This window comes from Corvus brachyrhynchos, unplaced genomic scaffold (assembly GCF_000691975.1).
Source record: "Corvus brachyrhynchos isolate BGI_N302 unplaced genomic scaffold, ASM69197v1 scaffold466, whole genome shotgun sequence".
NCBI classification, from domain to species: Eukaryota; Metazoa; Chordata; class Aves; order Passeriformes; family Corvidae; genus Corvus; species Corvus brachyrhynchos.
In genome coordinates, this window is record NW_008238635.1 from 1,189,961 (window position 1) to 1,206,419 (window position 16,459).

Below are 16,459 nucleotides of genomic sequence, written 5' to 3' on the forward strand. Positions count from 1 at the left end.
CTTGTGTCTGGGCTGTTTTAGCAGTACAGGGTGGTACTGGTGTGCTGTGGCACGGCAACCCCTTGGCAAGAGTGGGATTGACATATCTGGCTGGATTACAAAGAGGAGCCTCAGGAGTAGCTGGGCACAGGCCAGAGGATTTTTACTGGTGGAGGCAAACTCCATACAGCAAAGTATGCAGCTACTGGCGATGGGACAAAGCAGCCCAGGACCTGCAGGGACTGTGGGAGGAATGGTTATGGGGCACCACAAGAGGTAGGGAGCAGTGGGGTGGCGAGTGCAAGGGAAATCTTGCCAGTGCCCCTAGATCAATGCAATCTCCCCAGTGAGGAGAAGAAAAGGTCCTGGTTAAGTAGGGGGTGTCCGTCTGGAAGGACGTGCCCATGATGAGGGATTGTATGGTGTGGGAAAGTCCTACACATGGCGGGGCGTGATTGCGCTCCAGGAGAGGTATCTTCAGTCTGTTCCTGACATCTGGGGGATGCCTGGTACAGCCAAGATGGAGTGTTTGGGGTTCTGCAGGCCAGTCTGGTGTCTGTGTTTCCCCAGGAAGTTCCTGAAGGTCCAGTGCCTGGAGAGCGGGCAGTGGGAAGAGGGACACTGTGTCCCCGTGGTGTGCAAGCCCCCGCCCCTGGTCTTCGAGGGCATGTACAACTGCACCCAGGGCTTCGAGCTGGACAGCCAGTGTGTCCTCAACTGCGAGCAGCAGGAACAGCAGGTGAGTGTCTGGGGGGAGGCTGACATTGACCACACCTCGTGTATCAGAGCACCTGGGAAGCGCAGGGCTCCCTGTGTCCTGCTGTGCAGAGGGGCCCTGCAACAGTCTGACCCATCCCCAAGGCCAAATACCCTTGTACCACCAAAGAGCAGACCCTCTACAAGCCCAAAACTGTTCTTGCTGGGCCTCATAGATGGCACAAGGTGCACCACTGCCTGGGGATGCTCGCCTGCTCCCTGGGAACCTTGTCTGGAAAGCAGTGATCCTAAGCAAGCCGGCCCATGTTGGGTGAAAAGGGTCAGAAAGCATAAGCAGGGGTTTCCAGTGGCTTTTGGGAGCTGCTCTGAAAGCATTCACTTGGGATGATGGGCACCACACTGCAGCAGTTGTGCTCACCAAGGGGCTTCCCTGGGGATGGAGGCTGCTGCCTGCCAGCCCTTCCATCTGGTATCTTACTGATGCTTGGAAGGGGTCTTGTCAAAAGAAGTGTGGCTGATTCCCTCTGGTGGGATCCAGCAGCAGCTGGAACACCATTGGCTTTTGGGTCAGTGCACATAGGCTGGACCAGATGGCTGCAACCCAGCTGCCTCGGGGAGCGTTCATCTGGACGTGGCCGGCGGGAGGGCCGTCCTTGCACGGTGCTTCCCAGGGACGGGCAGTGCCCAGGCAGGCCGAGTAATGCCAGCCGCTCTCCCTCTGCTTTGCAGGTTCCCATCGTCTGCACTAAGGAGGGCTTGTGGACACAGGAGTTCAAACTGTGTGAGAGCTTGCGGGGCACCTGCCCACCACCCCCGGAGCTGAATCTCGTGGAGTACAAGTGTGAGCAGGGGCATGGCATAGGTGAGGGCAGATGAAAGCCAAACTTGGTGTTGACTCAATCGTCCCAGGGAGTTGGGAATCACAGTGACTTTTCCTGTATCAGTCCCCACAAAATAAAAAAAAAAAAACTTGTTTCCTCTTCTGTCATCTTTATAAATGCAGAGCCAGGGGTGGCTTTAGCCTTGTGCTCACCCTGGTTGCACTCTTGGGCAAGACCCAAAGCTAAAGCTGTCTCCAGCATTAAGCATCTCTCTTTTCAGAAGCAGCAGGGATTGTCTTTAGGGTAAACTCAGCTCTTTGCCTTCATTTTCCTGATCTGTAACCCTCCATCTTTCCTAAGGTCTCTCCACTTGCTGCGACTGTTGCTGTTTGCAGGGTTCGTGTGATAGGTCCTAGACGAGAGCTATAAAAGCTGCAGTGACAGCTGAGTGTAACAGGGCACTTTCACCAGATGAGGGACCGCATCCTCCATTTCTGTCTGCAGGACCTGGCTGCTTTGTGCTTTCAGGAAAAGCTGCAACAACTCAGCTGTAGTCATTGCATCTGGTCTAGCATCCCTCTGGACAGGATGCTCGAGCACAGCCCGTGTTACTCCGAAGCAAACACACCAGCAAACCAGGCTGAGGAGAGTCTAATGACAGGGACTACTGAGGTTAAGCTCAGGACAGACCTGACATGAGGCTAGGATTAGGGCTGGGATCACACCTGGTTTTCCAAGGTGGTTTTTGCAGCTTGTTTTTCCTCCTGGGTCGTGGGAAGGCAGTGGGAATTCTCTGTGGTAGGAAAATTGTGAAAGACGCTTCTTAGCATGTCAGCAAACATCACATAACATCCAGGCCAGACTTATTTTCATGCTGGGTCCCATGTCCTGCCATCAAGGTTGGAGTCTTTCTCTTAGGCTGTGTTCAGTTTTCCTTTTGTCTGGGAGAAGAGAATTGGGCACAACTCCTGGGGGCTCTTGGATAATTCAGGATTTGGGGAAGGAATTGCTGTCCCAGGCTGGGAGGAAAAGGGTTCCCTCCACGTCTGTCTCTACTATCACTGGTGGCCTCCTATAAGACATCGATGCTTTTTAGCCATTAGAGTATGCTAATATGAGTATGCTAAAATGGCATCCTGGTGAGGTCCTCAAGGCTCTCCCTCCTCCCACAGGTGCTGTGTGCATTCCTTCCTGTATCATTCCTCCCAGCGACCCCGTCATATTGCCCAAAAATGTCACTGCTGAGACAATGGACCACCGGCTGCAGCCCACCAGAGTCCAGGTAAGAGGGGAGATGAATTCCTCTAGCAGGGGGGTTGCTGGCAGCATGGAGAAGGAACCTCCCTTCCTCTCCATCTGGTGTTTGAACCCAAAATCCCTGCCTCAGGTGGAGAAGGGTCAGGCTTGGAAAGACAAGCAATGGGTGCTGCTACGCCTCCTCCTGCTCTCCTATACCAAAGTTCAGCACAGCTATCAGCTCCCCAGCCAGCTTTCAAGGAATTGCAGGATACCACAATATGTGAAGTTTAATGCAAGAATCCCACTGATTTTTCAGGACGTGCTGTGTGCCTAAACCTGTTAAGCTGCTGTTTATTGTCAGCCAGTGCGCTGGGAGAGCAGAAGCTGCCTCTGGCACAGTGTGAGCCTGGGTCCCCAGCTACCTGGCAGCGGAGATGCAATCCCAGGCAGGCATTTCCCTGCCAAGGAAGAGGCAGGGCACTGTCAGCTGAAAGGTGTCTCCAGCTGCCAGGACCTGCTGGCCGGCCGGGTGCCTCTGCTGCTGGAACAGGGGAGCCTTTCCCTCCCCACCTCTTACTCATTTTGTAGGCAAGGCAGCTCAAATAGCTCAAATAGTTTGGATCCTCGTGGCACGACTTTACCAAAAAGCAGCTCTGCTGGGGTAATATTTCTTAAAATAAAAATGAGATGTATAAGGAAGGAGGTGGAACAAAGAAAAGCAAACAGTCTTCCCAGGAGCCAGTGCTCCCATCCAAATGCTTTCCCCTCCTCCTGGGAAGCCGCAGGAGGCCCAGCATCATGCCTGTGGATACTACCGTGCGTCGCCTTGAATCAGACCCACGGCGGACGCTGCGGGGGGGGTGAGGATGCCTGGGGCATGTGGGATGGTTAAGCACGAGCCTTGGAAGGAGTCCTCGCCTTTGAGGGATCGGATGGCTTGGCCCGTTGAGGCAGTGGTGTTCGGCTTCCCTTTCACCACCGCTGCAGGCTTTCGTGCAAGGGAGGCATTTTGCAGAGAGGAGGAGGAGGGAGAGGAGACGCTATTTTAAGAAGTAGCTCTGTCCTCTGCCAGGACCTCTCTCCCTGGACTGTCTTGTTTTCCTCTCTGTCCTGGCTTCTGTCTCCGCTCCCCACTTGGCTCCCCCAAGCCTCCAACAGTTTGCTGTTCCTGGGAGCTGCCATGCTCCATGAGATGGAGAGGATGGGGCAAACAACACATGGAAGGCACAGTCCCGTTTTGCTTTCTGATTCATTGCATCCCACAGCTGAGCAAGTTTGTCTCTCTGCCCTGATTTCCCAGCCTGGAATAGGAGTATGCTAATATGAGTATGCTAAAATGGCATCCGAGTTGCTCAACAAGCACATACGCAACAACTCCACGGGGTTGGGATGCACACATCCTCTAGGCTGAGCAGGAACTGGTGGGCTCTGGAATTCCCCAGCCTTTGCCCCATTAGGGTGGCTCCCTCTGGGTCTGCCCTCCCTGCACTGGTTGAGGATGGCCAGGACCTCATCCTGCTCCAGCCTCATTACGGTCTTGACCAAAGATGCTGCAGAAGGACCTGCAGCTGGTCCTTCTGTGTGGGCAGAGCTGCCCCATCCCTAGCTGCTGTGCCACCTGCGAATGCTGGAGCCTGTCTTCCTGCTGCTGGACCTATCAAAGAAGAGGCTGGGAGAAAACACACCTACCCCTCAGTGCGATTCCCGTGCTGTGAAGGGCATCCTAGGACACTTTCACAGGCCAGACGCTGTTTTATGGGGCCTCAGATTTCAAAGCCTGCCCGAGCTTTACAAGGAGGAAATTGCATGTGCGGTGGGGCTTTTCTTCCCCCTGTGTAATCATGAGTGTTCCCCACAAACCCCAGCTAAATGAGCAGGGCGGTGTGTTCCAGGGCCGGGAAACCGAGCCCTTCACATCTCGCTCCTGTGTCCATCTGGCTGCAGCAGCTGAGTTTGTGCCTTGTAAATACCAGTGAGAACCTCAGAGTGACCGCGAGTCCCGTGTATCTACTTCAGGTCAGGTCTGGGGAGATGAGTCCTCCCAGGATGCAGTTTTTGGAGCCTGAGCAGGGATCCATGAGCCAATTGTTGTAGGCTCTGAGTGATGACCAGCTGAGAAGCTGGAGAATTCAGCATCACACAGAGACATGATGGTAGGCTCCAGCCTTGTGTGGCTTACCCCCAGCAGCAGCTCCTGGCCAAGTTAGGCACTGTGGTGGCACTGCCAGCCAAACCCACTTCTCAGGTAATCCCTGTCCTCTCCTTTTGTCCTCTTCCAGTTTTGTATCAATATAGAAACATAGAATCACTAAGACTGGAAAAGACTTTCCAGATCACCAAGTCCAACCAATATACATCCACACACACACACAGACACATGTATCTGGCCTCTGCCTTGAACAATGTACCCTGCTCCGTGGGTTCAGCCGCTACCCTGGGCTTGGGTGAAGTGCAGAGAGGGTCCTGGGGGTGTCACTGCTGTTCTGCCCCAGAGTGAGCAGTGCAGTGTTGTAGGAGACCCTCTAGCTCCAGAAAGCACTGCTGGCTGTTTCCCTCCCTCCTCCACCTCGCCTAACCGCTGTCTTCTCCTTCTCTCCCAGAACATTGTGTGCACGGGCAGGCTGCGGTGGTACCCGGACCCCTCCGCCATCCACTGCATCCAGTCGTGCGAGGTAAGCCCTCCCTGTCCCCAGCACAAGCTGTGCCTGCTCCTTGCAGGAGAACTCCTGGCAGTGAAGACCTGCTCCAGCACACACCAGACTGCTTTGACCTTGTGTTTGCTCCGAGCTGGGCCAGGGCTTGCTGGATGAGCGGAGATAGCAGAGGAAGCTATCCTTGGGTAGGGTCCCCACAGCCAGGGCGATGCTGGGGAGCAAGAGCTGCACAATAACCCATTTCCTTCCTTGCCTGCTTCTTGTTGGCCAGCCCAGGCAGAATATTCTAGCAAAAGGATTTCACTGGCAAGGGGTATCCCCCAAAAGCCTGAGCTGGCTCCAAGCTGGAATATTTCCTTAACCAGAACCGCAGTTCTGGAGTAACATAGGTCCAGAAAAGCCCTGCGTGGCTCACCTGTCCAAACCAAACAATCAGGATTTCCAGCCTTGTACATGCAAAACAAACTGCTCCTGAAGAATCTGCAGACAAAGAATTCCTTGCAGAAATTGGTTAGCCACTCATTTAGCTTTGAATAATGACCAGGCAGGAGAAAATCATAGGCAGCCTGGAGTCAGTTTGCAAAGGAAATTAAAAATAGGCAGTCTTTGTCAAGCACTAGTTGTTATTATGATTGAGGATAAAAGGAAAAAGGGGGGAAATTTTGGAATGTTGTATGCTGAAAATTTGGGATTTTTACCAAAAGGGAAAATGTAAATGGAGTTTGCACACCAAAAATAGCTTTGGGGTTTGCTGATTGTATTTTTTCTTGTGCTCATTTCAATGCGAATGATTGCTTTTCCTCACTGGTTCTGCCGAGCTCAGCTCTTTGTCGACTCAAGTGTGGGGGAAAGGGCGATTTTGCAGGGGGCACGTCCCCAGGAAGGAAACCTTATGGTCAGCAGAAGGTGCAGCAGTTATTTCCCAAAGTCAATGTCTGTGTTGTGCGTGTCTACTGCGGGGCACAGGCAGTAAGAGTGGGGGAATGAGGTGCTGCGTGCTAGAGAGGTGTTTGGTGATTGAGTACCAGAAGTGAGTGACCCTCTGACACTTTGGGAGTTCGAAGTCTTCTAAACCACGTCTTTTAGCACAAATCTGGTGTAATGTGTTTGAAATGGGATGGCTCAAGTGGAAGAGCAGACCAGATGGTTGAGTGGTTGTCTCTGTGGTGGTTCTGCTCATGAGGGAGAACTTGTCCTTGTGCTCTCTGGGAGCTGGTCCTTTCAAAAAAGCAGATAGAGTGTGAGGTGCTGCTTCTTCCCTTCCTGTGCAGCTCAGGTAACACAAAGCTGACACAAACGTGAGGATTCTACCTTAGGCTCAGGTACACCAGACTGACCCTAGTGTTTCCTCCTCTGGGGTCCCTGTGCTTCACCTTGGCTCTGTGTCTTCAGTGACAGATCCCATAGGGAATGATGAAAAATGTCAGCTTATTTGTGTGTGTGTGAGAGAGAGAGAGAGAGACACACCGAGTACCTGCAGTCCCAGTGTCTCAGTGTAAGTCACTGCGCTCTCATTAACCACCCAAACGTGCTCACAGCCAACAGGGGCTCTTTCTGTTCCTGTTTGCTTGTCACACTCCTTTACTCTTAGAAAGCAGCCCTAGGCAGGACTCTTGGCATACAGGAGGTTAACCAAGCCAAAATGCTGCAGTGTCCCACCAGATGATGGAGAGATTCCATGTTCTTCATTACCCTTGTAGACCTTTTAATGGTTTTTCTGCTTTCAATTATTGTTTTATCAGGAATGACCAAGCAGGCAGTACATATTCTTCCAACCGAGGTCTCACCAAAGCCCTGCACAAAGCTTCCTTGTGCTGGAAATGTCTCTTTTGATGGGACACAGGACTATATCTGTTGTTCCTGCAGTTGCATCAGTCTGGCAGCTCAGACATCCTGAGGTCAGCAAGTACACCCAGATCTTTCTCTTCCTCCTTTGTTTCCAACTGATGAGCACCAAGCTAACAGCAGATGTTTTGCCATCAGTGCAAGAGCTTGCCCTTCAATTTTATGCAGGAGAATGTCATCCTGTTTCTCTTCCTAGTCCTTCAGGTCATCTAACTAATTGTTAGATACCCTGATCCTCCTCTGTGGAACAGTGCCTTCTTCCTTCTTAGCAGTTTCATTAGGGCAGGCCTATTTTTAAGGTCACAGTCACTCACTGTAACACTAATGAAGATTCATCCTCAGTTTCTTTCACCCTTATGCTCTCCTTTTTGACACAGCTCCCAGCCTCCTCCTCATCCCTGTTTTCCTTCTCCTCACTTCTCACATACATGTCTTTGTTTATTCTTTTCCTTATGTTTCCTCCTACAGTGCTGCAAGCTGTTAAGGTTGGACCAGTAATCCAAATTTTCCTAGATAACATTTTTTCCCCCCACATGAGTTTCACAGCAGTCATTGTCTTGCCATAAAGAGTAACTCTTACTGAAAGAGTCTCATTCAAAGAATTGCTGCTGCTTGGCACCGGGAAGAAGGGAGATGTTACCAGTCTCCCTATTTGACCACAGAACACCCTGAATGTGGTTTCTACCTCATCCATGCTGACTTCCGTCCTCGTTCCTATTCCTCTCCTGCCCTCCTCCTTGTGACCAAAACCACTGCAGTTCTCGGAGGCTGTTTCACTTCCCCCGATCCCTTGGGGATGTGGAGGCATCAGGCAGCAGCAGCAGGGTAGAGAAAGAACATAACCTGTACTCTGTCCTCACTGTGTGGTGGCCCCCCTCACACACATGGTTCAGCTTCACTTGCCATGTCCGTGGGTCATCTTAGTCCCAGGTTCCCTCTCATTTCATAGGAGTCCCTCAGTGGAGACACCTCCTTTAAGAGGCCAGACTCTGCCATCACTGGGCAGTGAAGTGCTGTTCCAGGGGACTGTCCATGTCACCTCAGGTCTGAGTCACCCTTTGGAGATTCCGTTGTCTCTCCATTGACTGCCAAGTGTGTGTTGGATCAGGGAGCTTTCTCTTCTGGATGCCTCAGTGAGCGGAGCAACCCTACATAAGAGAAATCCAGGCCACCTGGCAGCTCGTACCGTCTCTCCCTGGTGGAGTCACTTCAGGCCGGGGCATGGGAGCAGTAGCCAAGGCTCAACCTTCCCAGCTCCACCTGGAGCTCTGCCTCATGTTGGAAAGTCCAGGTCACCGTGCAATGGCGTTAGAGGGACTCTCGCTCATCTCTATCCCGCGCTGGCGGCGGATCAGCCTGCCTGCTCATCCCTCTCACTCCTCTCCCCACCTCCCTTCTCTTTCTGTTAATCTGGTCATCCATCCGCCTCCCGCTCTCTTGCTGTGCCTTGCCAAGTTCCCCAGCGCTGGAGCAGCGAGGCACGTACTTCAGGGAGGGAGGGAGGGATGCAAACCCTTCCAGGAGCCCGTCAGGAATACAAGTTAGCGCTGAGCGCACTTCGCCTTTCGAGGGCCAGCGGAACATCTTGTCCCCTGCCATCAGTAGAAAAACAGATGGCGGCACCAAGGGAGGGGGCTTGGGGCCGTCGGGAGAGGAGAGTGGAGGAGGAGAGAAACCCCTCCTCCCCACCGTGGTTTGGGAGGAGGTGGTTTTGGTCCTGGTGGTGTGTTTGACTGCCGTGAGGGAGGTGTTTGCAGCATCTGGGTCACGTTCTCCTAAGCCCATCCCAAGGTGATCACCTGTGATGCGTCCTCCTCCTGTGCTCAAAAGCAGGTGAGACTGTTGGCTTCAGAGGAAGAGACCGCATGTACAGAGATCCAGGTTGCTCCCTTGGGCTATTTCTGCCACGGTCCAAAACAGTCTGTGCATGAGCGTGGCTGCTACAGAGCACCTCCTAGTCTGTGCAGTGCCCTACCTCTGCACCCTTCTACCTCCCACCACAGAGGCTCCTGTGCTTCACATTGTAGATGTGGTTAAGGTGCAAAAGTTCACTTATTTTATCATCATTGTGCTTACCCAGTGTTGTTCACAGGACGGGGTAACCACCACTGTCCTGCTCAAACGCACTCAGAGAAAGCTAGGCTGCTCTTGCAGTGACCAGAGTGAACGTGGGTAGCTTTTTTTGGGCAGCCAACACATTGTGCAGCGTGCTGGCCTCATTCTCACCTCCAGCTGCACGTCATTATGTGCAGGTAGCAAAGGGATAATAGGAAGGGACCTTTACTTGAGGTCTCTGCCTCATGCCCTGGATGAAGATGGGCCATACCAAGAACACTGTTGTGAGCATGAGCTGCTGGGAATTTCTCAGGTCTTCCCTGCACGAGGACAAGGTCTTGCTGGCCTCTCATGCTGCTGGTCACGTTATCACAATCGTAAAACGTTAATCTGTTCTCTGTTTTGTGGTTTTCCTGAGGTATTACAATGGAAATGATTAAATAGGGACTGAAGTGTGTTTGTGGTTGCAAGTTGTTCCTGAGTCTCCCGATCCAACAGGTAGTGAAGGACCCCGAAGGATCCTTGGCTCTTCCCACCGGCATGCACTAAACCCTCACTCGGCACATCTGTGGCTCGTGTCCAGCATTTCTCAGTCAGAATTAACCCTTTTGAAGGCATATGCAATAAGGGTGGTGGGAAGTGTCACTGAAAATCTGCTGTTCTTTCATGAGATGGGAGACAGGGTGAGGCTTGTTCCCTGGGCAAGCCTTGCAGCTGGGGTCCAGCTGCCTCTGCTCCTCAGTATCAGCAGGGCCAGGGACCCTCTGTTCTCCCTCATCCCAGGCTTGGGGGTCTCTGCTTTTGTGCCATGGCAAAACTCAGCACAGGAAACTGGCAAGGAATGTGTGTTGCTGGTGGAACGCTCTGCTCCAGGAAAGATTCTCTTCCGTGCTTCTGGGGCTTAAGGCAGCGAGGACTACAGGCACGCCAGCTGCTCCAAGGAGCGTCTCTAGAGCAACTAGAGCAGCATGGCCAGAATTTAGTCACCCTCTCATGATTCACACGTCACCACTCTCTCCTCTCTTGGACCAGGCAGTGCTGTACCTTCCACCCTGCTTTCATGCAGCCTGTGCAGATGGTGGGGGAGCATAAGGAGCAAGGACTGCAGGTAGTGGCCACTTCTGGATCAGACCTGGCCTCTGACTGGTGAAGGCAAACCCCTTCGTGCTGGGGAGGTGGAAGGCAAGACAGGGACTTCTTTACATCCCTGCTGGGTACATTTTCATGCTGCTTTTAACATGGGCAGTGTGGGCTGCTCAGCATGGGATATAGCCTTCCAGGGGCTAATCCCAAAGAAATCTATTCCTCTTCCAAAAATCTCAGCTGAGGCATGCTTTTCCTAAACAGTCAGAAGATCTCTGTCCCCTGCACACACATAGAGGGTGATTGTAGAAGCATCATTTCATTAAGTGACAAAGCAGAGGGAAACAAAATGATCACACAGCAGCACGGTGCAAGGACAAGGGACAGGTGCCCCTCCCCTACCTGCAGGAACAGACTCACAGGACCCCAAAAGCTGGGGAGGTATTTTGGCATGGGTAGGGCTCCAGCACCCAGACACACCCCCAGTGGTGGTGGAGCCCTGAAGAGGTGGGAGCAGCCTCAGCTTCCCTGAGCTGCATTGTGCCAGCACTTGGGATGTGCTGCTTCTCTACCCTCTCCAGTTCAGGTGCCTTCCCTTCATCCCTGCCCAGGTCCTGCTTTCCCCCCTCCCAGCAGTCACAGTCGTGCAGCCGGTGCTACAGACAGAGTGGAAAACCACTGAAAGCACCCGCCGAAATAAAAATCAATGAGTCGTTTCTGATAATAAACATCCCCAAGCGTAGCCCAGCCAACTGCTCTTCCAACACGAATATTCATTCCCCTTCAGCTCCTTCATCCCTTGTACATTGTTTTTCTTTCTGTTTAAGATCTGTAACAAGAACTTGGCAGAAACCAGATACAAGTGGGTCAGGAGGCCCTTGTGGTTTTCAAGGCTTGTTTTCCATAACCCGTTCTATCCTGTAACATATTTTGCACAAAGGGCTTGGCAGCAGATCTAACCCATGCAGCAGGCAAGCTGCTGAGGGCAGGATGGCAGGCTGGTGCTCGTGGCATGGGAAGTCCTGCCTTCCCTTGTGTGTCACAGCAGTGTCCCTGTGAATGGTGAGCACTGGGGACTATCTCTGGGAGCCACCATGCTTGCCAGGAGCACTATTGGCACACAGCAACTTCCCCTGCTCCTCTCTCCCTGTTCCTTCCTGCTTCTGTTTCTCTTCTCCTGCTAGCATTGAGATCAGGGTGTAAAAAGGACAAGGCGAAGGAGCTCACCATGAATAGATCATAGAAGTGGATGTTTTGATGGAAGCAAAGGCCTGCTCCGATGCAGTGATCTACACAAGCTTTTCATCCCTCTCTTCCCTCTTGTCCTTTGGACTGTGCAAAGACCTTTCTGCTGAGACGTGAGGCCTCTGAGCAGCACAGAGCAGGACAGGGATAAGGAGACACATCCCCATGCAGGAGTCCAAAGTGCCACAGCAGAAGCATGTCTGAGCCAAATCCTGGCCTGGGACACCGGAGCACTTTCAGGCACCATGAAGGCAAGGACCCACTCTCCTGGGATGGCCATCGACAGCAGCCCATGGAGCCTCTGTGCACTCCCTCCCCCCTACAGACACCAATCCTGCACAACCTCAGCACAAACTGGTTCACATGAGCCTGGCTGTCTGCAGGAAACCCATGTCCAAGGGACCCCACTGTCCTGAAGAACACCTGGAGCTCCACAGCAAGACTGCTGGGAGCTGGTATGGGCTCTCCTGGGATGGCCATCAACAGCAGCCCACGGAGCCTCTGTGCACTCCCTCCCCCCTACAGACACCAATCCTGCACAACCTCAGCACAAACTGGTTCACATGAGCCTGGCTGTCTGCAGGAAACCCATGTCCAAGGGACCCCACTGTCCTGAAGAACACCTGGAGCTCCACAGCAAGACTGCTGGGAGCTGGTATGGTAGCGCCAGTGATGGTCCACGAGCTGAAACCGGGCAGCAGGATGTCACAACCCTCCAGCCCATCACCTCTGCCCTGAAGTGTTCTTTCAGGCGTATGGAGCATGTTCTCAAGCAACAAGCCTCTGTTTCTGTAGTGAGAGGTGGGGAGAAGACATTGGGGCTGGAGACCTGAGATGTGATATCAGCAAGGTGCGTGCTTAGCTGACGAGTGCCTCAGGGACACCAGCGGGCTCAGAAGCAGTTGGAATTTCTCTGTTTTGCTTTCTGTCTGTGTCTGAGGTGATGGGGCAGGTCCATGATGTCTCCAGCAAGCCGTGCTACAGGCATGTACCTCCAAAGGATAGCTGCCACAGTTCGAAAGGAGCAGAGGGATGGCTCAGGGGACAGAAACTGGAAGACATAAAAATGGGCAATGAAGTACTAAGTCTGTAGGATTTTGTTTCTCTTCTTTGGGCCACTTGGTCCCAGGTTCCTGTTTCCAAATTTCTAGAGGTCTCTTCCTCTGGGTGGTGCTCACCCTGCTTCCCTCTTTACAATGGGCCAGGTAGACCTTGCTCACTGCTCAGGGCACAAAGACATCCCAAAAAACTTTCTGAGCATAAGCCAGACCTGTTCCCTCTCTGTCCCTCTCTGTTTTTGAGAGCCGATTTCCTCCTTGTGCCAGAGAGCCTCCAAAAAGAGAGAAGGAAAGTGAATGTGCTCGGGGTGTCAAGGGGGGGAGAAAAAATAAAATAAAAGACACTGCAACAGAGAGAGGGCCAAGAAAAATATTTAATCCAAACAATGAACATTGTCATTTCCTCCCACAGTCTGCATTCCCAGTCAACTTCCCTGGGCAAGCAGGGAGAGCCAAGAATGACCGGGCGCTCTGCCTCACCAGCGTGAATGTGTGTAAGGAAAGGGCTGTGTCCTGGGGACACGGTGCTATAGCATCCCTTTAGCCAGCTCCTGTCACATCTCTGGCCTTAAGGACTGACAGTCTTCTGCAGGGGAACAGTGTTTTGCAAGGGTGTTGGAGGGATTGGGACAGGGATGGGAGGGGGAATTTTCAGGGACCCAAGCTGGGGTGGTGGATGTATTGGGGCTTTAAGTGAACCAGCTGTTTAACAAGGCTTTGGGCACTCTTCAGGTCCTCCCAGGGGCCTCCCAGAGCTTTTGGAAAGATCTTGCTAGTGGCTGAGGTGGGGAGGAAGGAAAGACACCCGGCAGGGAGAAGCTCCCCTCTGCTTCTTGGAGGGCTCCTGCAGCCCCTCCATGCTTTCCTTTCCCCACACACCCCGCCTGTCCCTCCCTGCCACGGGCAGCACCTTCACCTGGGACATGGCTTCTCTTGCTCCAGACCCCTGGAGCTGTAGCACTCTGCAGCCCTGGGGCAACTCAGGCTTGTGTCCCATGGTTCTGTGAACCCTGGTTTGGGCTGACATCCCTCTGCCACCAAAGGGATGGGGTTTCCAACTGAGCTTCCCACCACTAGTGACTCATCCATCTCAGGAGCAGAGTTACCGGTGGCGAAGCTGAGGCACGAGGCATGAGTCCGAGGGCAGCAGCAGCAGCAGCTTTTCCAGGGCTGGTCCCTGCCCAAATGGTGGTTCCCCTGTTTCTCTGGGGGTGCTTTCAAGGCAACAGCTGAGGAGGGCAAAGACACCTGCGCCTTCTCAGCCACGTGGCTGTGTCAGCTTGATGCTCAGAATACCAATTCCCAAAGGGAAAAATGAAAGGACAGCAAAACCCAGGCTGACTTAGAAGCTCCATGAAAGCAAACTATGCACCCTCCTTGGGTGGATCAGCACAGTCACAACACCCTGGACCAGTCTGGGAGAAAGCATTTTGCTTCTTAAGGCTGGACTTGACTCCCCGAAACTGGGATTTGGCCTTTCAATGGCTGTGTGCAGATAGAAACGACAAGCACTTTCCACCTCAGTGGTAGATCAGGGGAGTCTTTCAGCTCCTCAGTTACACAGCTGGCCAGGTGAATGCTGATTTTTTTTTTTTTTTTTTCCTCTTTTTTCCACCTTCCTCCAAAGCATCTGGAAGGGGTGATGGCCAAAAGCAAGGTGCTGGGCCTTCAGGTGTGCTCAACCAGAGCAAAACCTGCACTCCTGGAAAATAATGTTTCCCAAGCACCGGCAGTGCAACACTGAAATATGTACAACACTGATGGGATCTGGGATTGAGCCTTCATGATCCACCTTTCCCTCACCTGTTGCACCTTTTTGTGCTCTTTCACACTGAATCAACCTACGTGTGAGGTGGATTTGAAGAAAAATGCCTGGAGCCTTTCTTCCTCACTGATGGCAGGGCAGCAGCCCCGAGGATGGAGCCAGCCTGGGGACTCTTCAAGGGCTGTGGAAAAATACTGTGCACAGGCACTGTACCCTGCGTGACATCTCCCAGCATCCTTGAGAGATGGACCCACTGAGCACTCGGAGATGCTTCTGGCTGGCATGCACTGGGCTCTAACCAGCCCTTTCTCCCATCCTTCCTCTGCCTGCAATATTTTTCCCTCTTCCATTCTTTTCCTTCCTTTGATTTTTTCTCTTTTCAGCTGTGCCTGCTCCCAGCTTTGAGAGCCTCTGTTTTTTTAGCCTATTTAAATTGCCAAGCCCTTGATTTGCTGTTACTATTTTCGTGCCGGCAGCACAGGGCCCTGGCCCAGCAGCGCCAGATGCTGCACCTCCACGTGCTGACACACGCCCCGCTGCAGCTCCTGTCTGAACAAACAAGGAAGATGGATGGGCGAGCGGGAGATCCGCTGACACAGCCCGTCTCCCTGGCTGCCTCGGTGGCACGCCGCCTGGCCCAGCAGCTCCCCACCACTCAACACAGCGCAGAGCGGCTGCTGCAATTGCCTTATTCATTTTTTCCCTGTTTATAAGAGACATTTCAACCAGCCCACGACCCCCCCAGGCTGCAGGGTGCGTGTTCCGGCAGTTGGGACCCAGCTGACCATTTCCCTGGATCACATCCGTCACCTTCGTGTGGCACAGCTGGGCATTGGTGTTTTCCTTTTTCTTGGCAGCACCTTCCGACATCGTCAGGTGGTTTTGCGAGTGGCCTTCTCCCACCGCTGGCATTGCTTTCTGTAGAGCCACGCGTCTCGAGCACAGGCTGAGCAGAGTCTGTACAGGGTCTGCTCCCTCACATCGCCTATCCTCGGCACATTGCATCGCCTGTGTCCTCCCTTGCCATGATTCCTGCAAGGCCAAAATGAGACTGATGCAAAGACAAGGGCTCCTGTGCCCTCGAGGGTAACCAGCACTTTACTTCGCTCTTTCTGCTTGCAAAGACAAAACCATCTGGAGGTTCCCAGTAAGGCAAAGGCACAGGAGTCACCATGTTCTCCAAACACTAGGCAAGGAGCGGGGACAGAAATCCCCAAACCCTGTGCCTGGCTCTCCTGAGCCTCGAGTCCAATTAGTCATTTTTTATTTTCCCTTCATATGTTTTTCCAATGTAATTTGGAGCATGAGTTGTTAAGTTTCCCCAACAAGTGTTGCCATAGGAGCCTGTATTTGTTTAGGGTGGGGTACGGGCTCCGGCTGGGTGAGAGGAGGGGGCAGTTAGCCCTGATAGGTGTAGTGAGAGGCTGAGAGCCTCTCCTTCCCCATCCTGTCCCTGCCTCTGTCCTCCCCCCACCTTGCACGCAAGATCTGGAAATCGTTTCAGACCTGTGCAGCCAGGATGGGCAAACCTCCCCATAATTGTATGGAAACTACCAAAGCGACGGGTGTTGTTTTGCCAGTGACTCATGACATATGGAGCAAAGCTCAAGGAAAAACTCCACCGCGGGGAAGGCTGCAAAAGCAAATCACACCCAGAAGAGCCTTCCCCTGCCAGCGGCCCTGGCCAGTCCCCTGACTGCATCCTGGCACCTGCCAACCCCGACATCCCTGCCCTGGCCCTCCCGGTGCTCAAAGCTGCTTCGAGACTAAGAAACCTTCTTTGATCACAATCATTTAAGACCCACCTGATGCTTTTTAGTGGAAGAGGAGTGTTAACACTGTTGCCTTGAAGAAAGTGCACCCTGGTCTCCTCTGGATGTGGTTTGTGACAGCAACGATTGGGGTCAAATCCCTTTTTGTTTTTGAGCGAGCTACCTAACTCGGCTGTGCCTCAATTTCCCAGCTGCAGGAAAATGTGCTCTTTCTTCTGCTCTTCCG

The 16,459-nt window shown here is 52.9% G+C and overlaps 1 protein-coding gene across 1 annotated transcript in view; it reads left to right on the plus strand.

The window, feature by feature from the left end:
* The window catches only part of PAPPA2 (pappalysin 2), a 96,124-nt gene that overhangs the window by 76,160 nt on the left and 3,505 nt on the right, over positions 1-16,459 (plus strand). The window contains exons 18-21 of the mRNA XM_017737395.1: positions 550-718; positions 1,426-1,558; positions 2,690-2,799; positions 5,357-5,428. Of these exons, the coding sequence (XP_017592884.1) occupies positions 550-718; positions 1,426-1,558; positions 2,690-2,799; positions 5,357-5,428 (484 nt within the window). The remainder of the gene's footprint in view (positions 1-549; positions 719-1,425; positions 1,559-2,689; positions 2,800-5,356; positions 5,429-16,459) is intronic.